This window comes from Amblyomma maculatum, chromosome 9 (genome assembly GCF_055883805.1).
Source record: "Amblyomma maculatum isolate TAMU_Amacu chromosome 9, ASM5588380v1, whole genome shotgun sequence".
In the NCBI taxonomy this organism is placed as follows: domain Eukaryota; kingdom Metazoa; phylum Arthropoda; class Arachnida; order Ixodida; family Ixodidae; genus Amblyomma; species Amblyomma maculatum.
The window spans coordinates 76,995,952-77,022,874 of record NC_139352.1 but is presented as its reverse complement, the minus strand read 5'-3'; the positions used below and the strand labels follow the sequence as shown (position 1 = coordinate 77,022,874).

General features: G+C 48.3%; 1 protein-coding gene across 1 annotated transcript; it reads left to right on the top strand.

Annotated features, from left to right (window-relative positions):
- The first annotated feature begins 459 nt into the window (after positions 1-459).
- On the top strand, positions 460-26,806 carry LOC146179485 (potassium voltage-gated channel protein Shab-like). Its single transcript, XM_084579109.1, has 6 exons — positions 460-1,008; positions 1,323-2,186; positions 2,685-2,885; positions 3,307-3,652; positions 6,648-6,962; positions 22,417-26,806. The coding sequence occupies exons 1-5, from the start codon at positions 460-462 to the stop codon at positions 6,956-6,958; spliced, it is 2,271 nt and encodes a 756-aa protein (XP_084435235.1). The 3' UTR covers positions 6,959-6,962; positions 22,417-26,806.
- Positions 26,807-26,923: the final 117 nt, after the last annotated feature.

Below are 26,923 nucleotides of genomic sequence, written 5' to 3'. Positions count from 1 at the left end.
TGGCCAATATAAGAAGGACGACAATTAGCGCTCTATAATATAGCGCGCCCCAGGTGGGTGGTTCGCCAGTATAAAACTGTCGGCGACATGCCGCTTCCTATGGATGTCGGCCACCATGCGCAATGGCGATGGCGATGCATGCTTCACATAATGACGTGCCGCGAACGAATGATTAGCCAGTATAATAAGGCTAGTGATTTGGGCTCTATGACATGGCGGCGCACGCGGTTGATCAGGCAGCATAACGAGGCATGCCACAATCGTACAATCGGCCTGCATAGCCAGAAACGCTGTCTTCAGTGATATAACATGCGGAAGGCGGATGATCGACCAGCATAGAACACGTTATGCTAAGGCGTGCCGCGGATGTATGTCATGGGCCGGGTGACGATGCGTGTCCTCTGTCGCAGGCGGATGATCGGCCGGGCGAGCGGCGGCGGCGGTGCCTGCTGAGCCGCGATGCAGCGCGCCCGGTCGCTGTCGTCGCTGCCGCCGGAGCCGTTCATGATCATGCGCAGCAAGGCACTAAACCGGCGCGTGGTCATTAACGTGGGTGGCGTGCGTCACGAGGTGCTGTGGCGCACGCTAGAACGGCTACCACACACGCGGCTGGGCCGCCTGCGCGAGTGCAACACCCACGAGGCCCTGGCTGAGCTGTGCGACGACTACTCGCTCGCCGACAACGAGTACTTCTTCGACCGGCACCCGCGCTCGTTCGGCGCCGTGCTCAACTTCTTCCGCACCGGCAAGCTGCACCTGGTCGAGGAGATGTGCGTGATGGCCTTCAGTGACGACCTCGAGTACTGGGGCATCGACGAGCTGTACCTGGAGTCCTGCTGCCAGCACCGCTACCACCAGCGCAAGGAGCACGTGCACGAGGAGATGCGTAAGGAGGCCGAGTCCCTGAGGCAGAGGGACGAAGAGTACTTTGGAGAGGGCCGCCGCGCCCAGCTGCAGAAGTTCCTCTGGGACCTTCTCGAGAAGCCCACATCGTCACTGGCCGCCCGGGTGAGCCATAGCTGCTCGAGTATGTTTGCCATGTGTGTGTGCCTGTGTGTTGTGTGGCGGCGGCACCTGCACATCTCTCTCTTGCTATCGCTTTTATCCTCTTGTCTTGTTCTTCCTTGGTTCTTCCTCGTTTCTTTTGTTCCTTTCTTCCTCTCGCGCGCAGCAGCAGCAGGTGCTCGCTCTCGATGTTATTGCTCTGGGGATGGGCAGCGCGAGAGGCCGCGCGTCGCCGATGCAGCAGGCGCCACGGGCGCTGCGGCCAGGGCGGGGGAAGGAGAAGAGGTCGCACGAAATGGGGCTGTGTCGACCCACAGGTGGTGGCAGTGCTGTCGATCCTCTTCATCATCCTGTCGACGATCGCGCTGACGCTCAACACGCTGCCCGAGCTGCAAGAACGCGACCACAAGGGCGAGGTGGTGGACAACCCCAAGCTGGCGCTGGTCGAGGCCGTCTGCATCACCTGGTTCACGCTCGAGTACCTGCTGCGGTTCCTGTCGTCGCCAAACAAGTGGAAGTTCTTCAAGGGCGTCCTCAACGTCATCGATCTGCTGGCCATCCTGCCGTACTTCATCTCGCTCTTCCTCACCGAGACGAGCAGCAAAAAGCAGGACCAGTTCCAGGACGTACGGCGTGTCGTGCAGATATTTCGGATCATGCGTATCCTGCGGATCCTCAAGCTGGCTCGGCACTCGACGGGACTGCAGAGCCTGGGCTTCACGCTGCGCAACAGCTACAAGGAGCTCGGGCTGCTCATGCTGTTCCTGGCCATCGGCATCATGATCTTTTCCAGCCTTGCCTACTTTGCCGAGAAGGAGGTGGCGGACACGAAGTTCACCAGCATCCCGGAGACCTTCTGGTGGGCAAGTATCACCATGACGACGGTCGGCTACGGGGATATCTGTCCGACCACGCCTCTGGGCAAGATTGTCGGTAGCGTCTGCTGCATCTGCGGCGTGCTCGTCATTGCGCTGCCCATCCCCATCATCGTCAACAACTTCGCCGAATTCTACAAGAACCAGATGCGTCGCGAGAAGGCGCTCAAGCGAAAGGAGGCCCTGGAGCGCGCCCGGCGCGAAGGCAGCATCGTCTCCTTCCACCACGTCAACCTTCGTGATGCCTTCGCCAAGAGCATGGACCTGGTCGACGTCCTCGTGGATACGGCCCACGGAGCCGCACAGGTACGCCCCTCACCTTCTCTTACCCTTTGGCACCACTGGCACTGTCTTCGCGAGTGTATTTGCAGCTATGCCAAATGTTTTACCCTGATATATCCAGAATATTTTCTGTAGTTTCCGACAGCATTTCCAGAAGCTACGAAGATGTAAGTATTGTAATCTTTAAGCAGGACTGCGTGTCTTTGATAATTTTTTATTAACCTTGGTGTCTATAACAAATACCACAAGACATCGTAACACCTGCAACAACGTGATAATGGGCGGGACGTTTGTCTGAGAAGGATCTCTTAGTGACATATGAAGGTGATCAGAAGTGCATAGGTCTGTCCGCCGTTGTTCAAATTGGCATTGCTCCAGACGTGTTGCGTCGGCGCTCTCCGCAAGTCTCAGCAGGCCTCATTGGGCGCCGTCTAAAGTAGCCAGTTCACAATCGCGGTGTGGTGCCTGCAACGCCGCCGCTTGACAGCTGCCCGCGCTCGAGGCCCGCCGATGCCTGCGCAGGGCGACGCGGTCAGCCTCGGCGAAGATTCTGCGGCGCGCCTCAACGCCGGCTGCTTCCGGAACTACGAGCACACACTGGCCAGTAGCGGCGGCTGTTCGGCGCCGGGGGCCCGGGGCGCCGACCCCTTGCTGCTACCGGAACCGCTCAACTCGCTCAGCGGCAGCCGCCAGGCGGCGGGCCAGACGCTGGCGGCCTCGCCCGTGAGTCTCGGCTCGGGGGCATCGGGAACGAGCGCCGGGGGCTGCGGGCTTGCCTTGCAGGTGGCTCGAGCGCGTAGCGCCCCGCGCTAAGGACCTCGATCTTCCGCCATCGAGACCGGGCCAGGTAGCGTACACACACGCACACACAAGCCGTGCACGCACATCCACTCGTCCCTTGGTGCACTAATTGCCTCTCTCTCTCTCTATCTGCTACTAAAAACACTCCGCTGCCCGCCGCTGCTCTGTCACTCTGTCGCCGAACCGCCGCCAGCAGCCTCCGGCGCTCGTTCCCCACTGCTGCTGGCCGGTTCGGCCTCCTCGTCCCCCGGCCCTCTTTTTCTATCGCTGCTTTTTGTCCGGCTTCTCGAAGGAAGCCCCCGTTCGAGAGCAAGCCCGTGTGTGGCCTGTGGCGCGCGCGCAGGAGCTCAAGGAGTTCCTCGAGGGAGATTTCCGGGCCAACATCGAGCTCAAGACCATCAACCGCTGGGACGTCGGCAGCGTGGAGAGCTCGGACACGTACCTGTCCTGCGCCACGCAGCCGTTCGCCTCGCAGGCGGACCTGAGCCAAGAAGCGACGGCCGGACAGATGCAGCAGCCGCAAGTGCCGCTGGTCCGGCCACGGTTCTTGCAAGGCGTGCGCACCAAAGCCCGCTTCGACCCCGTGGACGCCACACGGGCGCTTCGACCGGACACCATCGAGCTGCCGCGGCCCGAGCCGCACGTTCTCGCCCCGTCGTCAGCGCACCGGGCGTCACCTTTCGCTAAAGGTACGGTCGCAGTTAACTCTCATGACGGCAAGTTGCTTGAACACATATTAGAGTTTTAGCTTACCGTGATCCGCGATCCGCTACCGTGATCCGCCACCGCGCGTTCGACTGCGCACGCCCAGACCCCCCCCCACTTGACGCCGATAGATGGCGCCACATACTGAATGTCGGCACACAGATCTGCCGCGTCGGGACCAATCAGATTGAGCGCCCCGCCCATGCCCACGCGCGGTAGAGGGTCACGGTGGCGGATCGTGGATCACGGTAAGCTAAATCTCTCTATTATACGTATATTTTCCGTACGGTGAGGGTGGTATCGGAACACCTCCTTTCTGGGCCGTTGCAAACCGGTTTCTCTGCCGCTTACGCCGGCCTAGCACCAGCTAAACCGTAACAGCTGAGCGCCCAAGGAACCGTTATTGCAAATGCCTCTAAGAAGGGGCTGCACAGCATGGCCGTATTTTATAGCGAGCTTTCAGAACTGCCATGTGTTTTCAGTTAGAACAAGGAGGTTTCGTTAACCCACCGTATAGCAGTCGAACGTAATCGTCTCGATTGTGCTCGCCTACACGTAAGCGGAGCTTGTGCCGCCGTCTGCTACTTTTTGTTTTCCTGTCTCGTCTTATTATGATTGAGCATTCACCACCAACTAGTCCAGTAAGGTGTTCTAACCACATTTGTACAATTTTGGTACATAGACGTCATCAAGATAGCCGTATGCTCGAAGTCCGGGAGGATCACGGCACAGGAAACCATTAATCGCTACAGTTACTTTGAACTGACGTATATGCATCACTAGAGAGCTTGCTATTTCATGAGCCGATGTCGAAAGTGTGACAAACGTTGTGTCCTGAGGAGCGTTCTTGCACCAGTCTCCATTATTCGCTAGCTTACGCAAGTGCAGTACAGTATTCATGTTTCTGATCGCAACCTGCATGATTTGTCTTGATGCCTGACGGCGCTGTGCGATGTTTTTGTTTATTCGTGATTGCTTGACTGGTGGATACTGCGGTTTACACATCTGAACTAACGGATTTTCAATTGGTTTACTACCATATCTGCAGCTTGCTTTTACGTTTGCTTGCCCATAGCTTTATTGTACGTAATTATTGATTAATTAGCTGCAAGATTGATTTGCGGCTACAATGAGTGTTGCATGAGGAGGTGCATCTTCGGGGTCCCTCGTGTAACAAAGGTTGTTTTAATCACTGCTATTTGGGTTGCATAATTAAGGACTTCAGTAGCGTGATATCACCATCGTCTCTGGGCTGGGCTGTCTGTCGGCTTTGCTTGGCTTGGCTATGGCCAACTATGGCTACCTTGGCACTTCGCATGCTTCTTTCATGTCTAGAGGAAGTTCTGTAACATGCATCGCTCTCAGCTGGCACCTGAGCAGCGTCGTGTTGGGAGGGATGAAAGGCGGCTAAGAAGGGGGGGAACATTTCAGTCAGAGGTACCATGTCTAGGTAATGCTTCAGTAGGTCCACCCATTGTCTCCTTGTTGCAACGGTGCAGCCCACTTATGAACAGGTGCAACGATACAGAATTAGCTCAGCCCGGTTAATACCGTTCAGTGCGGAAGGAATTCCTCCTCATCAGTTTGAATTTCAGCACTCTGCTGTACAGCATCTGTGGTCATCCAGCTTCTATAAACCTCGTAGTCTCATCTCTCGACCAAATTTATTTCCTGACTCCTTAGAAGAGGCTTATGGCAAAAGCTGTTGTTCCCCGTTCATCCAGCATCAATGCCAACGTATCATATCGCGTCCGAGATATCCCTCTTATTGGTCGGAACAGAGTATCATTTAGCATGGCGTCGTGCCAATATGTCATGGTGCTTGGCCAGAAACCCAGTCAGCGATTGGTCTGAAGACAATGACATCACTCGCGATGCCATGAGACATCCTTACGAGAGCTTCGCTGATTATATTGGCAAGACAAACAGCGTTTAAGCGCAAACATTCCGTCTTTGTTTTTGTCAACTGTTAAGCGTGTCAGTATACATTCCTGCTAGCCTGGTTACCTATTTATTAGCCGTTCGTGGAACAAACATGAAGTGAAATTTAACCCTGCTAAACCTAGTTAGGCGAAGAGAAAGCGTCGTTTTGCTTTGTTGTGCTTTGGTTAGGCTCAGGTTTAGACAAGGGCTGGCAGACAGGGCAGCGAATAAATTACCGAGACTATGCAGTCGAGGATGCCATCAACTACAAGAGGGAACACGTGGTGCTGTATCTTCCGCCAAATGTCAAAGATCAAGGTCAAAGGTCAAGAATTGGTGCAGCATAGGTGGCACCACGGCTAAAGGGCAGCTGCATCATTTTTCGAAAATTCAGCGATATTCAAGGATTGACGAAATTTATAGAGGCTGCAGGTAATCCATGCTAGTGTTTTTGCGCTACAATTCAAACTGATGACGTAATTGACTATTAACATTGAAGCACTGAAGGTCTGCGAAGAAGCTCGATGATGTTGTCACGGATGGTAATAATTTATTTCCTTGCCTTCGCCCACTTCTTGCAGTGCCTTTTCTGATGCCGCCAAATAACGTTTCTAGGGCTTTGCTTTCGTTAGCGTTGTTTTTACTGCTTTAATGCAAGCGTTTATATGCGGTACACGTACTGGGATTATCAATGACGTCATCACGCACCCCTCACTTGTCACTGTACGGTGGAGAGAAGCCTGATAACAATCGCGGTTTTAATTGCTAATTGCAGCACTGATTCAAATGCTAGCGCCAATATATTTGGCATGCTTAAACAGTAAACCATAAACATTCGACCACTCAAAACTCGTGGAAATCTAAAACCGGTGCAGTTTTCTTTTCAGCTACATAGACACACTGTAGCCTCCAGCTCGTTGATGGTCAAGCGGCCTGCCAGGTTGATCTTCTTGGTTGACACATGGCGTAGTGAAGTTTCGCTTCAATAGCACTCTCAGGCATGGCCCCGAATCCACAACTCTTAGGTGTCGTGCAATCTAAGCCGTCGTTTCGCAGTGCTGACTCTATTCGGCGGCCAGTCGGGCGGCAAGTACGGCGGCGGCGGCGCTGGGGACACCCCCGGCAGCGGCGGCAGCGCGCGGCCGGAGCAGCCTGCTATGGCTGCCCGCGGCGGTGCCGCCAAGTCCATCCTGAAGAAGCCCGAGGAGCGGACCACGGCCTCGACGGGCACCGCGACCACGCCCAGCCTGGGCGCACTGTGCGTGCACACGGTGGACGTGATGTGCTCGCCCGTGCGCGCCGAGAGGACGCCCCTGCTCACCGCGCAGGAAGAGGATAGCCCCCACAGGGAACCGCCGCACTCGTAGCCAGGTACTCTTCGACGTTTTCCTAGCTTCCATTTCAAAGGTTTCGAGACATTTTGTACGGGAGCATGAGTCTGAAACATATGTCCGCCCATCCATGGTTACCAGAACAGACTCTCGCTTTTTTCACTTATGGTTGAAGGATACGGTCATAGTAACTTATCGCCCTGTCGGGTCTTGCATCTGATTTTGCTAGGCAATTTTTAGAGCGCTAATTCTACTGCTACCATTACTGAATGTCACATGACGCCATGATTTGACTTCTAACTTAGGAATGTACTTGCTAGCCACGTAAGTCACTGCCGTGGCAGCGGCGCCTCCCTAGGCGCGTCGTCATGCGTACGAAATATGTCCAACCTAATTCGGCTGTGCCGAACACGATGGTAATCCATAAATATAGCTCGGGCCCGCGCTAAAATTTGACCTCGTCCGATTTGGACCACACTTTATGTCCATGGAGATTCTGCTGCGGCGAATACGGTGATGGCTGCCAAATTTGGCCAGCGCCACTCCCAAGTTTGTCCTGGGCCATCCCCAAAAATTGACCTCGGCCGATTTGGACCTAAATCAATCTCCAGCGTAATTCGATTATGAGGAACGCAATAGTGACCCCAAAATTTGGTCTGGGCCACCCCTAAAATTAGACCTGGAACGATTTAGAGCATGTATTGACGTCCAACCTAATCCCATTAGGCGAACACGATGGCGACCTCCAAATTCTGCCTGGACCACCCTGAAATTAGTCCTTCATCGATATGTGGCTGCTTCAGCCGGATTCGAGCCCCCGTTGTTGGGCTCAGCAGTCGAGTGCCCAAACCACTGAGCCACTGCGAAGTACACCTTTTGTCCAGTTCGTCTATTTTAAATTTCTGTCAAGTGTTGATTGAAGATTGATGTGCGCAACTATGTATACTGTTCGTGCCTTCAGAATTCAAGCGAATTGTGGGAGCTCAATCCCCCCAAAAATACTGGTTATGATGGCGGATGGTGTAATGGGGTCGAAAAAGATGATGAATGGTAGGTAAGTACGAGGTATACTGCGGAAGTTCGCTGCTTAGAACTCAGAAGTTTTGTAAATTAAATTGACACCTCAGCGTTGTTGTTTCTTGTGGCCTCAATGTGGCTTATGCTAGCATAACACGTTGCCGAATGTGAGTGGGTCCGCCGGAGGTTGGTCAACTTGAAGGAGTTTCATAATGTTTTGGAATGTATAGGAAAGAAATTGCAGGCAATGGACAACGTCCGAGCATAAGAAATGGTGCCTCACTGAAAACATGAGGCGGTCCTCGAAAGTCATTTAATGATATCACGACAATCAACAGAGATATGAGGCAGGCCGCGAAAGGCGGTTTATGGATATCAACATAGTAATCAGGGATGCCATGATTCTAATACATGCTGCAGACCGCGAAATACACTTCTTGATATTATCATGATAATCATGGCTACGATAATTTAATGCATGAGGCAGGCAGCGAAGGACATTTCTAGACATCATGATAGTCAACGCTGTTATGATAGTAATAGAGTGCATGAAGCAGGCCGCGAAAAACACTTCTGGATATCGCGATAGCCAAGGCTGCCATAATTCTAGTGCATGGGGAACGCTGTGAAATAGATATCTGTATATCATCATGATAGTCAAGTCTGTCACATTTCTAGTGCAATAGGCATGCTGCGCAAAACATTTCTGGATATTGTAATGATAATCAAATATACTATATATTTAGTGAATGAAGCAGGTCGCCAATACATTTCTGGATATCACCATGATAGTCACGGCGACCTAATTACAGCGCATGAGGCAGGCCGCGAGAGACGTTTTGGACATCATCTTGATAGTCAAAGCTACCATAATTCTAGTGCGCAAGGCAGGCTACGAAAAACATTTCAGAGGATCATTATGACAACCGAGGCTACCAAGATTTTAGTGCATGAAGCATGCCGCGAAATACATTTCTGGATAACATCGTGGTATCAAGGCTGCCATAATTCCAGTGCATGAGGAAGACTGCGAAATAGATTTCCGGATATCATCATGATAGAGTCAAGTCTACCACAATTCTAATGCAAGAATCAGGCTGCGCAATACATTTCTCGATATTATCATGATAGTCAATTACGCTATATTTTAATGCACGAGTTCATGAGGGACAGGCCGCGAAGACATTTCTTGATATCACCATGATAGTCACAGCGCATGAGGCAGATGGCGAATACATTTCTGGATACGATCACGAAAGTCCGATCTATCATAATTCTGTGCACAAGGCAGGCTGCGCAATAAATTTCTGGATATTATCATGATAGTCAATTATACTATATTTTAGTACATGAGGCAGGCCGCGAAGACATTTCTGGATATCACGATGATAGCTATGGCTACCAAAATTACAGCGCATCAGGCAGACGGTGAAGACATTCCTGGATATGACCACGATAGTCAGATCTATCATAATTCTAGTGTGGCAGGCTGCGCAATACATTTATGTATATTATTATGATAGCTGTCATGATAATAAGGCAGGCCGCGAAATCTTTTTTTTTATATCATCATGGGAGTCAGTGCTGCCATGTTATTCATGAGGCAGGCCGCGAAAGATATTTCTGGATACCATCATGACAGTCAATACAAACCATATTTCTGCTGAATGAGGCAGGCTGCGGACGACATTCCTGGAAATCATGATAGTCACAGTTGCAATAACTTTAGTGCACGAAGCAAGCCGCGAAAGACATTCTGGATCTATCTAAGTTAGTCAAAGCTATATTAATTCCGCACATAAACGCAAGTTTTTGGCAGACCTGCTGGTCGCCGTTTCCAAAACAGACTAAAAATTCTCGGACTACAAGTCTTTTGTAAGGCAGTCGGTACTTGTTCAGCGTTACAGCAAGTGATTAAAAATGCCAAGCCCTTCGACGCTGCCGAACATGGATATAGAGCGTTAGCTCATGAAACACCACTGTTGAAGGAACACCTCGATGGTAGCATTGCTGTGTTAATTTAGCGGCTTTACATTGTTTTATTGCGTAACAATACTAGCCGCAATCACGGATTTCGCCGATGTCTGTCCGAAGCCGCTCACTCTCTCTCTCTCTTCATGAACTTGAGAAGGTGGAGAAAGAGAAGGTGGCGACGTGCACGTCCCGCGACTCAGCATTGAGGAGGCGGAGCGGCCGCATAGCTGCAGCACAAGCCGCTCTCTCTCTCTGTCCATCAGTCTCTCCTTGTACTTGAAGAGGAGAAAGGGGAAGTGGCGACGCCCGCATCACGCGACTTAAACTGAGGGGGCGGAGCGCCCGCATATGTGCACCCATTGAGAGAGTAAGACAGTGAGAAAGGGGCGTGTCAGTTGCGGACGTGGCGGCCATCACTGGGCAGCGTTGCACAAGCATGTGTTACTCCGGAGTGAGCAGTCGTGTGTCGCTCGCACGTCCTCAACTTTGGCATCTCTATCCTCGTATCAGCCACTCACGGACAGCAGACGTACACGCGCGATGCTCCGAGCCGCGTCGTGAAGTAGCTAGTGCTTACCTCCGCGTGCTACAGATCTACTTCGCATTTGAATAACTATGCAAATCGGCCGTATTTTTTCTTTTAATTTCATTTTTATTTTTCATTCTTTATATGATGTGATCACGTGATGAAGTGGTAGGCAAACTGTCTCAACGCTGAGGCGAACACCTGTTCTAACAGTAATGTCAAACGGTTGATTACGACATTACCCCAAACTCGCGAAATGTGTGCGGTAGAGCTAATTTGCTCTAATAAGCATTGCTATAAAAATCACTCATTGTGTTGGTTTAGCAGTCATCCTAAACTTCATCCAAGGTTTCAGTGTGTTAACTAAGAACACATCAGAACAACCACCAGGGTGCAATGTTTTTTCACACCGACTACGTGGGCGTGTGTCTTCCTGTCTGATCCAGGCGTCGTTTCTGCGTAGACCGAATTCATGTCTTCTGTGATCCGACAATTTCATTGTTTTGTGGATCAGAAATTAAGCATTATCTGAGGCGAAAATGCCTGAACTATCCGCATTAAGCTGCTGCTTTGTCACAATCTCAGGAACGCCTTGAGGGTTAAGGGCGTCGACAGCAGTTCCTTCATGGCAGGGCAGTTGAACTGAGGCGATGGCGACACTTCAAGCACACAGCCTGAGAGAGAGCAAGCGACTTCCTCGTCGGTGCCAGGCTGCTTGCGGGCTGACAATATTAGAGAGTTTTAGTTCACCGTGATCCACGATCCGCTACCGTGATCCGACACCGCGCCTTCCACTGCGCATGCCGATCCCCTTGACGCCGATAGATGGCGCCACATACTGGATGTCGGAGCTAGTTAGGTTAGGTGCAGCCTATAGAACAGTTTTTAGCTCTTGGTCCTAGCGGCCTGGTTTTTCGTGCCGGCAGCTAGGTTTTCTTGACGTTCATTATTTAGCTATCTTGTTTAGATAAATATTTTTTTCTAGGCTATTGGCATTCGCAGAATTGGTTTTTAACGCGTGTTTGCTAGTCGTTTCTTGTGTCTTTTTTTGGCAGTTTGTATATTCTGAGAATTCGTAATAGATATAGTTCAGTCGATGAGCGCTTAAGATGCGCAATCAAAAGAAGGTAAAGTGTACTCAGCGTGAGGCGCAGGTTAATCTCAAGGAAGCGCGTTTTGACTCTGTAGGTGAAGCGGAAGGCAGCGACTTTTTGTGTCGGTGTTGCGTACTGAGTGCGCGTCTAGATAGATTTGATCAAGAAAGGGGCAGTTTAGTGTCTCGTGTGGATGATTTAGAAAATGAAGTACGTTTGTTAAGAGCGGAAAATCAGAAACTGCTTGGACAGCTTACTCAAACTGAAAAAAAAAAGGGGGCCGACTTTATCCTTGGAACCAACGAGGAAGAACATTCCAATGCGGGCCACGTGGCTGGGGCCAGCACTGGCATGGAAGGCATAAGCAAAGTAGGTCAGGCGGATCCGAACCGTCAGAGTTATTTAGAAGCAGCTAAGACGCCGGAAAAAAGGGAAGAAGTAAGGAGGAATGAAAATCCCAGAGATAAGGACACAGATAACCGAAAGCAGGAGCCAACAGTTGGGAGAGGGAGAGAGAAGGCCCAGGTGCTTATCGCCGGAGATTCTAACATGGACAGGTGCAAGCGAGATATCTTGGAACGTGTAAGGGGTGATAAGAGAGTGTTGGTTGGAGCCTTCCCAGGGAGAACAATGAGGGCAGTGCTAAAAGAGAGTAAAAATAGGCTGTTGAAGAATTCCGCAGAGCGCAGTATGGTAATAGTAGCCGCGGGGCTAAACGATGTCCTAAATGGTGACGCTGCAGGAGTGGTGGAAAGTTTAGCTAAGGGAGTTGACGAGATCAAGGAGTTAGCACAGCAGACGCAGATAGTTGTATGCACAGTACCAGAGGTGCTAAGATTGAACGGAAAGATGGAAAAGGGCGTGGCGACAGTTAATCGGGACATAAGAGAGTTAAACCTGGAGAAGCGTTTCGAAGTGGTTGAGGTAAACAGGGAGGTACATAAAGCAGGTTTTGGTAGGGCCTTTCAGCGAGATGGCATTAATTTAGCAGAAGGGTGGGAGCAGAGATCGGCTGGCGCCTGGCAGGCAGGGCTGTAGCTTTTTTAGGGGGTCCGCGAGGACTCCGTGCACAGAGGTAGTTAGAAGTGATGCAGAAGAAAGTGTAATAATGGATGCTGAGCCCCCAAAAATGGCGAAGAGTAGGTCGAGAAAGAAAAGTACAAAAAAGAAATTTAACACTAGGATCAGCTACATAAACATGCAAGGAGGTAGAAAAAGAGCGAAATGGCTAGAGATAGAACAGCAGTTGAAGGATGACAAAATGGATGTGTACGCTCTTTGCGAGACTCATCTCAGGGATCTAGAAGATCCGCCGTTTATAGAAGACTACGTCTGGGAAGGGTGCAACAGAACGAGAACGAAAAAAAAAAGGGTGGAGGGGTAGGTATGTTGATACACCAGGGAACAAATTAGCAAAGAATTAAATCATCTTGTAAAGAACATATCTGGGTTTCAGGAACAATTGCCGGCATAAGGACATGGCTAGGGGTAGTTTATTTAGGAACAGGACATCAATGCAGGCAAGAAAACAAGGATCTTGTTGAATGTCTCAGTGACGATATAAGCCATTTTGGAAACGGGGCCAATATTATTCTACTGGGGGACATGAACGGCCACATCGACGATCTGGATGGATACACGGATTGTAACGGCAAGCTAATGCTAGATTTCTGTGAGCGACACGATCTAGTTATAGTAAATAGAGAAACAAAATGTGAAGGCCAAATCACGTGGGAATTCCGCAACAGGCAGACGACCATTGACTATTGTCTGATGTCGCAGGAAACTTATAGCAAGGTCACAAAAATGGAAATAGACGAAGAAGGGGAGTGTAGTCTTGGAAGTGATCATAAACGTATTAGTCTGCAGATGGAGCCCTTGATTAAAAGAGAAATGGAACTTAGACAAAACGTAAACGCAAAATTAAACGACGATCAAATAGCGCAGATAGCAGCAGACATAGAGGAAGCAATAGAGAAAAGCCCCATGGAAGACTGGGATTATGAACAGGTAGAACTACTCATAAGGAGGAAAATTCAGGAGGTTAAAGTAGCAAACCGCTGGAATGGAAAGAGGAAGCCACGGAGCTGGTGGAATAAGGAAATCAGGGAAGCTATTGAACAACGACGGGCTGCTTCAAGGGAACACTGATTGGCAAAGAAATCACAGGTATCTCAGGAGGAAATCGACTAAAAATGTGAATCATATCGACAAAAGAAACTTCAAGTGCAGGCCCTCGTCCAAAGTCAAATAAGACAGTCCACCGATCGCTGGAAGGCTGATATACACGATGCCTCTAGAGGCGGAGCAAGAAAATTCTGGAACCATATAAGCTGGCTAGGGAAGAAGAATCAAAGAAAGCAGGATCGGATTCAAGATAACGAGGGAAATTGTTTAAAGGGAGATAAAACAGTGAACTACATTACATCAGTTATAGCCGAGTCATTTAAGAGCTGAGATAAGAGCTCCGCAAATCAGGAAGCAACACAAGGTAGCAGAATACAAAGCAGCTTAGAACTGACTAATCTAAACTGGAAAAAGGCAGAAAAAAATATTCCTAAAAACACATCTACAGGAATAGATGGAATTCCGATCAAGCTGATTAATGAACTAGGTCCAAAAAGTAAGGAAACGTTGTTAAAAGCTCTGGAAACAGTCATAACGAATAAGCAAATTCTGGACAGCTGGCGGCAGAGTAAAATGAATTTGATTTATAAAGGGAAAGGAGACAGGATGCACATAAAATCCTACAGGCCGATTACCATAACATCTGTTATGTACAGGTTAGCCATGCAGGCGGTGAAATTAAAGGTGCAAGCATGGGTTGAAAGTAACAAGATACTCGGAGAACTTCAGAACGGCTTTAGAAATGGTAGGCGTTTAGATGATAGCCTGTTCGTGCTTACCCAATGCATCGAAATATCTAGAGTGGAAAATAGACCTTTGTATTTGGCCTTCCTGGACATAAACGGGGCGTACGACAACGTAAGCAGGCAACTCCTGTGGAACATATTAAAAGAAGAAGGTATTGGTTATGAGATAATAGAGTTCCTACAGGAAATATACCGCGATAACAAAGTAGAAATTACGTGGGAAGGGATAAGAAGTACGGAGGATGTCAAAGTATGCACAGGATTAAGACAAGGCTGTCCTCTATCACCGGTGCTGTTCATGCTCTATATGATAAACCTTGAACGGAGAATACAAGACAGTAATCTAGGTTTTAACCTGTCATATAGATTAGGTGGAAAGGCGGTAGAGCAGCGCCTCCCCGGTTTGATGTATGCAGACGATATTGTGCTGCTAGCTGAGAGTCTGGAAGAATTGCAAACTCTAGTTCAGTATTGCGGAGACGAAGGGGACGCTCTAGGCCTCAGTTTCAGCGCAGTTAAGTCGGGTCTGATGATTTTCAACGGCTCAACTGATCAGGGTCTTAAAATACAAGGCCTTGAAATACCTAGAGTATCAGAATATAAATATCTGGGGGTATGGGTAAACGAAGGATTGGCATACATTGGAAAGCATGAGCAATCACTTAAGGCCTAAGGGCGAAGGAATGCCGGGATAATGAAGCATAAGGCATTGTGGGGATACAATAGGTATGAGGTTTTGAGGGGTATTTGGAAAGGAATTATGGTTCCCGGACTTACTTTCGGAAATGCGGTTTTGTGCCTAAAATCAGAGGTACAGTCGACATTAGAAACAAATCAGAGATCCGTTGGACGATTAGCACTAGGTGCCCACGGCAAAACTACAAATGAGGTGGTACAGGGAGATATGGGCTGGGCATCTTTCGAAGTACGAGAAGCTCAGAGTAAAATATTATATGAGGAACGCCTGAGGAAATTGGACAGTAACAGATGGGCAGCTAAAGTATTTAAATACCTGTACCTAAAAAGCGTTGACTCACAATGGAGGAAAATAACTAGGAAACTAACTAGTAAGTATGCTAGTAACAAGGACGGAGAAATAAAGAGCATTAAGCAACAGGTGAAAAACACAGAAGGTAAAAATTGGATAAATTCGATGGAAAAGAAACAGAGTGTGGAATTATACCGAAAGTGGACAATGCAGATCAGGAATGAAGATTTCTGTGATAACTCAAGAGGCAGTGCCCTACTTTTTGAAGCTAGATCAGGGTGCCTCAGAACACGCAGCTACAAAAAGAAGTTTAACAATGGAGATGACGCATGTGCTGTATGTCGAAACTCCAGTGAAACAATTGACCATATTATACTCGAATGCAATGGTATCGATCCGGAAGTTGATGCAGGCGCAATCACTGTTCCTGAAGCTCTGGGGTTTAGAGATAACAGTGGCCGGGTGAATAAACCGGCGGTGGAAATTAGCAAAAAACGGCTGGAAGATTGGTGGCTTAAAAGCAGAGAAGTGACATAATGTTAGTAATGTAGGAGCAAAATTTAATTAATAGAATGATGGTTTAGTTAACCATTCTAAATCAATAATTAAGATATATGGAGAAAAATGAGCATGATAGCTACTACTACCACCCCGTTTCAAAGGGGACGCTCCTATATTCCATCCCATCCATCGGCACATAGACCTGCCGCGGCGGGACCGACCAGCTCGTGCGCCCTGCCCACGCGCTGTAGAGGGTCACGGTGGCGGATCGCGGATCAGGGTAAGCTAAATCACTAGTCATCCCAAAGACGCAAACGCTCACCAAAGAGCGCTTCCTCACTGAACTGTATGCTCTCAATCGTGAAGGCGCCAATCGCAGTCGTTCACTGAAGAGTTCAATCCTTGGTATTCGATCAATACGCAAGAAACAGGATTTGTACTTCATGATACCATCTGGTAGGACAGCGATGTTTGCTACATGAAAATAGACATTTGGTAGGTTTTCATCAGGGAAATGGGAATGGGAACGTTCCCATTTGAGCTGGAGACGATGTTTCCAGTTGGATTGCCATTTTCCAGCTGGAAGGAGTTGAGATTCCAGCTGGAGTTATTCCAACAGGCAATTTTCAAGCTGAAGCTTGATTGGAGGTGTCAATTTTCCATCTAGAAGCCGAACATTCCAGCTATACATGATTTCCGGTTCCATAATCAAGCAGGAAATAGAAGTCATTCCAGCTGAAGTTGCCTTTTTCCAGCTGAGAAAGCATGGTTTCCGACTGGATAATTTGTGTACACGGTTCCAGCAGGAAACAATTTTTTTTTCGCCCTTTAGTGACAAATGGCCACTCCAAAAAAATCACTTGGAGTATACACATAGAGAACACTCATCTTTCATTTAACAGTTTTCTATTGAATACTCTGTGCAATTTGTCTTGAGATTCTTATGCGTCTCATCAGCGCTTCCTGATGAGTTTTAGGAAATTGATTAATGCGGGGTGGTGTCTTGTTTTGGAAAAAAAGAAACAATTTACACATTTTACAGCTTCCTTTTAGAACATTGCCTCAGTTTTCGGAAAATGTATTACTTTTAGACTTTCGAAATTTGAAAATACGCCTTTGATCGTTTTTTGCAACCTCTAGCAGAAAAATGCCAGTATTAGAAAGCTTTTTTTTTTCCCACAATGTTTTTAGATTTTGCTTCCAACTATAATGCAGTACTTTTCCAGATTAAAAAAAAAATACATTACACTTTGGTGTCCGCGACCTCAAATCTGATTTTCTCGTTCTTTTTAGTGTTAAAGACGAACGAAAGAAATGTGACCGGTATCGGGGACTTCAACTGCGTTTTCCCGAAACAGCATTTTCGGAGTTTATGTACCTTTTCCTCACAACCTATAGGATGCAAGTGAACCACATTTTTACAGATATCAATCAGCGCCTTTTTATGACTGGTACCTGAGCCCAAATGTATTTTACGACTAAGGAAAGAACGTTCATAATAAATCGAACTGCTGCTCTAAGAGTATCATGACGGTACTAGTTTGGCAGCTGAGTAGTTGTTACGTAGGAACTCCCAACCCTCTGAATTTAGAGGATTCCATGATAACTGTACATCAGCAGAACAAAATGTAAAAAAAAATAGCAAAAATAAATCGTATTAGGCAAATTTTATCTACTTTTTAGTTATAATGTAAGCTGCATATATGTAGAATATGGCTAGCAAGTTTCAGATCCATAACTTTTATTACAGGTGCTCTACAGCCAACTGTACAGGGCACTTCTGTGGATTTATGAAGTCCTGTATAATATGTTACGCAACGCCGCAAAAGAAAAAAAGATTAGGCACACATAATACTCCTTAAAACAGCATGCGTTATAGCTTCAATTCCCAGATGCATTACTTATGTGTTTGCCTCAGTTTTATTGCTGTATTTACTGACACTTCACCTGACAACCATCTTCAGTTGAGGCAGGAACCCTAATTTTTCAAAGGGTCAAGGGCCCGTTTTTGAATTTGACTACTGTGTGTGTGCGCGCTCTGGATTGGTCCTCTGTAATCACATGAACCCTATAACGTGACCAGTCATGCAATTTTGCCTCTCGTGGCTGGGAAATTTTGGTTTGACATGAACCATAATGACATGCTGTTGGCTGGTAGCAGGACATACTGTAGGTGTGATATTGCTAATCGTTGCAAAGTTGAATCCAAAGGTTTTGGCAACAAGCAGTGAAATACTTTTCTGAAGCACACTGAGAATCAGGCTGGAATGCCAACTTTAGATGAATAGCTTTACCACGCTGGATCATCATCATCATCAGCCTGACTATACCCACTGCAGGGCGAAGGCCTCTCCCATTTTTCTCCACTTAACCCGGTTCTGTGCTAGCTGCATCCACTTGACCCCTGCTAACTTCTTAATCTCATCCGCCCACCTAACTTTCTGCCGCCCCCTGCTGCGCATTCCTTCCCTTGGAATCCAGTTTGTTACCCTAAGCGACCATCGGTTATTCTGTCTTCGCACTACATGTCCTGCCCATGTCCATGTCCATGTCCACGCTGGATACTAACCCGGAAAACCCCTCATTCCGTCACCCTGACATTAAAGCTCGTCCAAGGTCAAACCGGTTCAACCATATTTAAACCGCTGCCAAAATTTCATTATGTGCCTGTGTGTCCGAGACCGAAAGAACTGTATCCAAATACTGTTCTCAGTAACACTTGACTTTCTAGATACTACTCTAGATTGCTTTGCCGGGCAACGATAGAAGAGCAACGTTTATGGCTAAGAAAAGTGGAATAATTTTTCCCTGCCTCTAACCCGCTATGTCATCACATAGATGACTAGTTGTCATCGTTTCAAAGTGGATGGCGGCGTACCTATACCCGCGGTAGGTTTGTAAAAAAAAAAAAAAAAAAAAAAAAAAAAGAACGGTGTCGACGCACACGTTGTATGTCCGAAATCAGCCAGAGATGGCGACACCAGTCATTTTTTTTTTTCATTTTTTTTTTGTGTTTTCTGACCGATAGAAGCTCCGTACGTTTCTTACGAGAATGCTGGTGGAGATGGTAAAACATATATATTTGCCTTAAAGGAACGGTTAGTTACATCCGCGCAAGATTGGCTATTGAGATTGGAGTTACATCCGCGCAAGATTGGAGTTGAGGACAACCCAGAGGGCTATGGAACGAAAAATGGTAGGGGTAACATTAAGAGATAGAAAGCGTGTAGAGTAGGTCAGAGAAATAACTCAAGTTACCGACATTCTAGTAGAAATTAAGAAGAAGAAATGGACATGGGCAGGACATGTAGTGCGAAGAGAGGATAACCGATGGTCGCTGAGGGTAACAAACTGGATTCCAAGGGAAGGAAAGCGTAGCAGAGGGCGGCAGAAAGTTAGGTGGGCGAATGAGATTAAGAAGTTCGCAGGGGTCAAGTGGATGCAGCTAGCACAGAACCGAGTTAAGTGGAGAAATATGGGAGAGGCCTTCGCCCTGCAGTGGGTATAATCAGGCTGATGATGATGATGATGGTGGTGGTGGTGATTATTATTATTATTATTATTATTATTATTATTATTATTATTATTATTATTATTATTATTATTATTATTATTATTATTATTATTATTATTATTATTATGATTGGCTATTGACTGCTCCCTTCGTGATTATATGGTATATATACCCTATCGACACAGGCAAGTTTGAATTTCTTCCCAGCATCCGTGCCACTAAGCTATTCCCACCTTTTGTCACAACGTACAAAATTAATTCTGGTATCCCTGAGCATCAGCTGCAATAGGCACAAGACGAGACCTCTTGTACAGAATCAATCACCTTTAAAGTGACGACTCCGCATGGCTGCCTACATGCGGAGTGCTATTGCGCCCAAACCGATAGCAAACTGATGCAGAGTGGCAGACGACATGAAGCAACAGGTCGAGGTGCATCTTCCCGTTCACCACTGTGCCTTGATTTGTGGCAGGGTTGGATGCAATTGCGCTCTGCCGGCGCTTAACCACGCAGAGCGATGTTCCCGCAAAGTGAGGTTGACACTGTACTTTTTTTGTGTGTTTTAAATAAAAAACGGGATACGTTTAAATTAGATAAGAGAGATGACGACGACTCTTCGCCTACATTATAATTTAATGTCTTACACTAACGAAGCTGTCGGTAGGTCATGACTGCGGTCAACGAATTGTGGACTCCTTAGACCGAACCGAAATTGTGAACTGGATTGCGAGGTTTGTACAGTCGCGAAGTGACTCCCTCCGAATTGATTTATACCAACTAGGATCTTTAACGTGAGCTGACATTGCGCAGAGCTCGGCGATTTTGTATTTTGCCCCCTTCGAAACAAGGCCACCGCTGCCGAGAATGATCGGAAAGTCTGGCCTGTGCACACGGCCGCGTGCCTTTCCCAAATGCTCCTTCCCGGGTAAACCCGAGCAATTGGCCACTGGACAATTATTTATTTCATGATAAGACCATTTGTTGTCTCATCAGGAACTGCCTACAAAAAGGCACCGGGAACCGCATATAGACCAACACCGATCTGTGACGTAAGCGCGATGCGGTGGCACTTCTGTCGCCAGGCTGAGCCGGTTGGGGGTGAAAACTAGGCTTAGCGCCCATAGGAATACATGGACCCGAAAAATTTCAAAGCAATTTTCTAACTTCACGGCGCACCTATGATCTCGCTATTCGGTACAGAGCAACCATGAACATCCTATAGAACATATAACGAAAGTATGAAATCTCATTAACGAGGCGAAGTATTTTTCAAATACCGCGAAACGTATGCGGGTGCGAGTTGGGAGGGCGACTCATAGAAACACATGTAAACACAACTTACCGCAACATTTGACTCGGTTCAGCAGCGTTGAACCCTTCTCATTTTCTGGTGAACGTCTTGTAGCACGCCCCGACATCATGTTGCATGGTACACTACATTCCCTTGCAAGTACTGCAAGTCTGACGACTTGCGGGACCGTTCACAGCACGATAAACTGACCGCACACAGTTGCGGACGGCAATTGCGCACCACCGCCGCTGTCACTAGCAGACGCTCCGGAGCTTGAGGCTGCCGCGGTGGGTATCGCCAGCTGCGCTGTCGTCTGCTGTAATGCGCGACTCTCGTTCGGTCCGTATTGTCGTACGGCGTTTGACAACTGCCTTCTAAATGTAGTTCTGTCTAGGATGTATCACTTGAGTATCACTGTCTAGGATGTATCACTTGTCTAGGATGGATCACGCGATCAAATCTTGATTTGATGGCGGTACATGACGCTAATGGCTTTGCCGGTGACGAACTTTCGCCTAGCAGGGTCCTCAGATCGGACTGGGACCTCCAGATCTAATCTTGAGTGCTGATAGTCCAGCGGGGGAGAACAGCCGAACCAGAAAGATGCAAGGATGGATTTTGGGTGACGCGCAGAAAGCGCAGGCCAAGAATGACATTGACAATAATGAGAGAGAAGAGAGGGAGGAGGGAGAGTTCGGGTCTGGAGCTTTCAGATTGCCTGCTCCTGTGGCTTAGGGCGGGGTGGAGTGGCAGATGGGTATACGACGCTCCTAGAAATAGAGCGCTGTAAGTTCGGCAAAGGTGCGCCTGCGCGAGGCCCGCTTAAGCCCGGCGAAATAACCCTCGGACTAAATTATCGGCGGCTTCATTCCCTGGATTCCCCGAGTTCGCGCAGAAACCAATGATCTCTGCGTGTCGCGAAAGATTGAAGGGTTGGGCCATACCAGCAGGTACCGAGCGGCTGCATGCACTCTTCCCCGTCCGCGATTAAGACCCTTTGGAATAGCTAAGGATATATGTATTGCAGTGGAGTGTGTGCGGGCTCAGGCTACTATGCGGCTTCAGTAGTGGTGCTTGGAATCAGGTCGAAAGTGTAAAGTTCAGGAAGATTAGGGTGGTGGGCGACGGCGACTACACCACTTGTTGTGACGCATGCTGCGTAGGCCAAAAATGGCGCTATAGTCTGTACCATAAGGTTTGTGGCGGGATGCCACGCTTACTCCCGGTGAACGTTCACAGGGAGTGGTTTAGTGACGAAGTTTTTGTGGATAGGCCGTGACAGCGGCCCGAGATCCTGGCTGGCCACCGGGATCTCAATGGATCGTTAAAGGATGTACGTGTCCTCCAGTCGGGGTGTAACAGCAAGGCAGATGTAATATTGCAACTGGAGGTGCGCTCCCGTGAGTTCCGCAATGGTGCTGTAAGTGCATGAGACTAATAGGCGGCCTCTGGAGGCTCTCTGTGGTATATTAAGAGCTGCCCATTTTCTTTTTTGGACTGTAGAGTAAGTGTGCCAATGGCTGCTGCTTCGGATTCATTGAGGAGGGGTTAAGGCGTGGTGTATATAGAATGCGGGCGAGGACGAATTGGCATGATCAAGATGAAGTTTTATCCCAGCATGAATCTTTCTTTATGGACGCTGATGATATGCATGCGGTAGGTACTGTAATGACAAGCAAGCCTTAGAGTGTCTTCCTGCCTGTTCTCTTCTTGCAGAGTGCTCTAGTGTGGGCGCGCGGTGGTGCTGAAAACTGGGGCGAAGATGCCCACACAAGGACAAGACGTCATGGCGCGTCTCGGGCCCCGCGAGCGCCGGCTATGGGCCTTGGTGGGGCGTCACTTCGTCTCCTCCGGGTTCCCCACCGAGGCCCTAGGCGGCGCCGCGAGAGAGCCCGAGACGCCCGGAGGAGACAACCATCGTCATCGACAACACACGACGCAGCGGCAGCAGCAGCCATCGATGACTGTGCCCTCATCAATCTTCATGTACATACCTCATCGGACAGAGCCACGAAAGCATTTCTTCTTTTTTTTTCTATCTCGAACTTGAGCTGCTTGCTCTACTCTCTCTTGGTGCGAATAACGACCCTGCTCACTGACGCCTTCGTGTCACTCTACGTACTGTATGCATACATATGTCCTGTGTGTGTGTGTGTGTCACGAACAGTGAATTTCGGAGGTCACGACAAGATGCGGCTTTTTTGCGCACTAGCAGCCGGCAGTGTACATCGTAACGTATACCGCTGTCAACGATGGCTTAACTATTTCTTTTTTTTTTTTGCTCGGCGTAACCGTGCTGCAATAGGAGCATCTGGAAGAGAAACTGCTTTAAGGAGTACTGGCACAAATTTCGTTAATGTTGCTGTCTACTTGAATATTGTCTATAGACCTAGTAATATGATGTGGAAACCTACCTCAACTATTCTAGCGGGCCACAGATCTTCATTTATTACAAATTTCGGTTGTGAACGCGAACATCAAGAACGGGATTATGTCACTGGGTGCGCCAGCAAACCGTATACATAGCGGTGACATGGGCTTTTCACAAAAGCTCTCGCCACGTACATCACGGCGTTTCATAAAAGCAGCCAGAACAGGCTAATCTCTGACAACGAGCGTCACGGATCCTGGCAGACGTCACACCACGCACGTCGTCCCATTGATGCGCCCGCACCACGAGACGCTATATATTTTTTGTAGACATAGTCGCCGCGTACAATCTTCTAAATCGAATCAAGGTATTTTCAATGTACGTTCGATGTTACTGCTTTGTGGAAGGCATTTAAGTGCACTCAGGAATCGAAACAGAGGTATCTCGACTTCGAAACTTTGTGTCGGTACTCCTTTACTCGCTAGAGGACAAAGGTTTCTGTTGTACGCTCTACGCTCAGAAACTATAGTGTGGCAACGTTGTCACGACTGCTTTTCGCATTCGCTTCACACAATGATCACGTTTATGATCACAATGATCACAATGACTGCGCAGAGTACGTTACTTCGGCGCAACTTGGCGGGTACTAATCTGCAGCCTTAGGGATCTGTTGGATCACGACTACAACGTAACGCCTTATTTCTGGGGAGATTTGATTGCGCCCCCCCCTCCCCCCCTTTTTTTTTGTTATCGCTTTTTCGAAGGAGGTAGTGCATCATTAGGTACTTATTTTGCTTCCCCACGATGTCAGCGCACGGTTCTCGCACTGCCGTTTCTAGTGGCCCCTGTGCTGTTAGTGGATTCGTAAGCGTACAGAGCGCAGTCTCACTGCCGTCGTATGCAACCAACGTCGAAGAGTGTAGTTTGCAGGTTGAGTCATTCATTCATTCTATGCAGTGTGAAAATGCGTTGGTCGTTCTTAGTGATGGTACCGCGAGATGATATCGTGGCCACGAAGCATGCACTGTTCCCTTCTCGGAGCTCAAGCATGCAGGCAGGTCGTCCAGGAGCATGGAGCTGACAAAAGCTAGGCCCGTTTAAGTACGTCACTGGCCAGACCTGTTGTGTTTACGATTGGAACGGGTGCGTTAGACACGACAAACTTCATTCCCATAATATGGAGGGACAACTGAGGACAATCCCGTACAGTTTTTTTTTTCCAGCAAAAATGCACATTTACTGGCTCCTTTCGGATATGTTTACGTTTCTCCGAGAGCAAAAAGCGCATTTGTCGCCAAGAAAATCGGATTTAAAAGTCTTGCCACCACTCGATTCATATTGTCCTTACCAAAAAGGACGGGTTGCCGCCATTCTTAAGTGGCGGTGTAGCCTAATCTCCGAGATTGGCGCCCAAAAACCGACATCGGTGTATTGCGAAATCGGCCAGTGATTTGTTTCTTTTTTCGCCTATAAATGCTACAAGCAGACTTCACTGTGTCCTCAGTTTCCTTCCAAGAAAGCGTACATAATACATTAGGTGTGGTTCTAACGGCATAACTTGATCCGTTTATCTGCAAAAAAGGTGCGTACCGAGAGTAAATTCTACTCCCCCAGCATCACGCTATTCGCTCTAGTGCTACAAGCTCGTTGAAACCACCGTTGTTTTAGTGTTTTAGCTTGAAAGGCCCCGTTGATTCGTTTATACTAGAACCACTGAGAATTAGTAGAGGAGGTGCTATTCATTGCCTAATAGTTCCAGACACGTTTAGCAATTAAACGCTGCAGCAATGCTAGGAGGTTAGTAGGAGCGGCAACAAGCACGTTTTTCTCGCTCCACTCAATCGCCCCTTCATTCTCCACTCCTGTCGTCGGACGAGGGTGTCGCCTGAAGACACCAACTATCAGAGGCGCGCAGAGGTCCGACTGCTGCCTGCTAGTGCGCGAAAATCCGGTCTCCACACTGGTTCGCAGAAGAGTCGATTCGAACGGTACATTTGTCGCACTCGCCTTGTCCCAACCATACTGCACCGTATGCTCCGCAGTTTCCGCCGCTCCGCTTCTGTCTCAAGGAGTAAGGTTCCTTCCGTCCCAACGCCTTCGGCATATAGCTTCAGTGGCAAGGCTTGCGCATCACGTTACATCAGTGCATACACTCCTGTGCTTTTGTTTTTTTTGTTTTTTTTTGCGTGTGGCTATGGCACCCAGCTGCAGGCACGTCAATATGGTAGCGCACGTTTACAAAACAAGTGATTCGTGTAAACGGTGCTCAGCGTTTCCGAAAAAGCAGAGCATAATTTACTCCGTTTGAAAAGTCAAAAGAGTGCAACTCCCTACTACTGTTTTGGTTGTGAAAAGCGTCTGTCATAATACAGAGTAATTTTTACTCCTTTTGGAGAGTTTTTTCTTTAAAAAGTACCAGACTACTATTGCGTTGCTGGGACAACGCAAGGCATGCAGTGATCAAACGAAGAAAAATGAGGACGCAATAGTCTTGCCATATAAGACCTAATTTAGGCGGGTTTTTCTTCGATACCGTTAGCTCCTATTCCCACGGCTGGCAGTACGGGAGTAAAAAAAGGAACTGACCGTTCACGAATTTTATTGCAAGCGAAAACCGCAGATAGTGCGAGAAATTTGTACGTTCAGTAAACATCGCGCGACATTATTTGTTACCGACGATGCGAACTCTCGAAAATTCACCTGCCATATTAGTTTAGGGCGCAAAAAACTGGTTCCGCCTGCTACCGCAACGCAGCTAGGCACAAACCGTGGTTTATACAAATTCACCGCTAGTTTTATTTTTGTTTGTCAGAGTCGCAGGCCTAGATTCGATGTCATGCTCACATCTCAACACAGCTCTCATCTTTGCCAGCAAGTGTTCTCAGCAACCAACCATCTGCCTGCGTTGAATGTCGGAATTGCATGCTTTTCGCATATGTCAACGCTGTGCCGTGCTGATTGCAGGTGATCGATGCGGGGAAGTTCAACCTCGCCGCCCGAGGAGCCTTAAAATTGCCAAGCGGCGCGTTGTTTCTGTTTTGGAGAGTTCGCGCCCGCAGAGCACCACGTCTAGGCGGCGCTGTTTAGACAACTATGATGTCACACGCTAGCGCGCTGTCGATGCATGTGCTCACGTGCGCATGCGCAAATGAAGTGAACAGGCTTAGCGGTCATCTGCAGGCGTAGAGGCAGTCTCTTGACAGGCGCTTAGAGTGACCGCCGTTTAGCGCAAAGCAGGAGAAACGATTAACACGCTTTGAAAGTTCTTCGCACCGACGCAAAGCGTACAGAGCCAATGGGAGCGAACGTGTCCCATCGACACTTGTTGTCAGGGTACTCGTACAAATACCGTGACACCAACCGCAAAGCCTTCCTCATAGGCTCTGGGAACGGGTGCGCCCACTCTAACGTTACAGATTAGTAACGTTGAATCGACGCCGCGTCTACAATAAAAGCGAAGCGTATCGTTTCGTGCCAAACGCGGCATGTAGTATATAAAGTCGCCGTAAACAGGCCTGATACGAAGAACTCCGCGAAGCCGTGGTCTTTTCGATCGCACTACCGATACACGCATATATACGTACACATTCATAAGCATATTTTTCATCCGCGACGCCTCGCAGGCTTCGCGAGTTCGAAAAGTCCATGTTCTAGAAACAGTTGCACGTTACGCTTTCAGTGTAGCTGCATGCTCGCGCGCTTCGACTGCACCTTACCAGAGCTCTCGACTCCACCACCAAAGCGTGTGAAGACTTTCAGCTCAAAGACGTTTTTCTTTCTTTTTTTCCTAGCCGCATTTTCGCGCCTCGAGCCATAATACCCCGGCGCCCTCTACCAACAAGTCGACGTCTG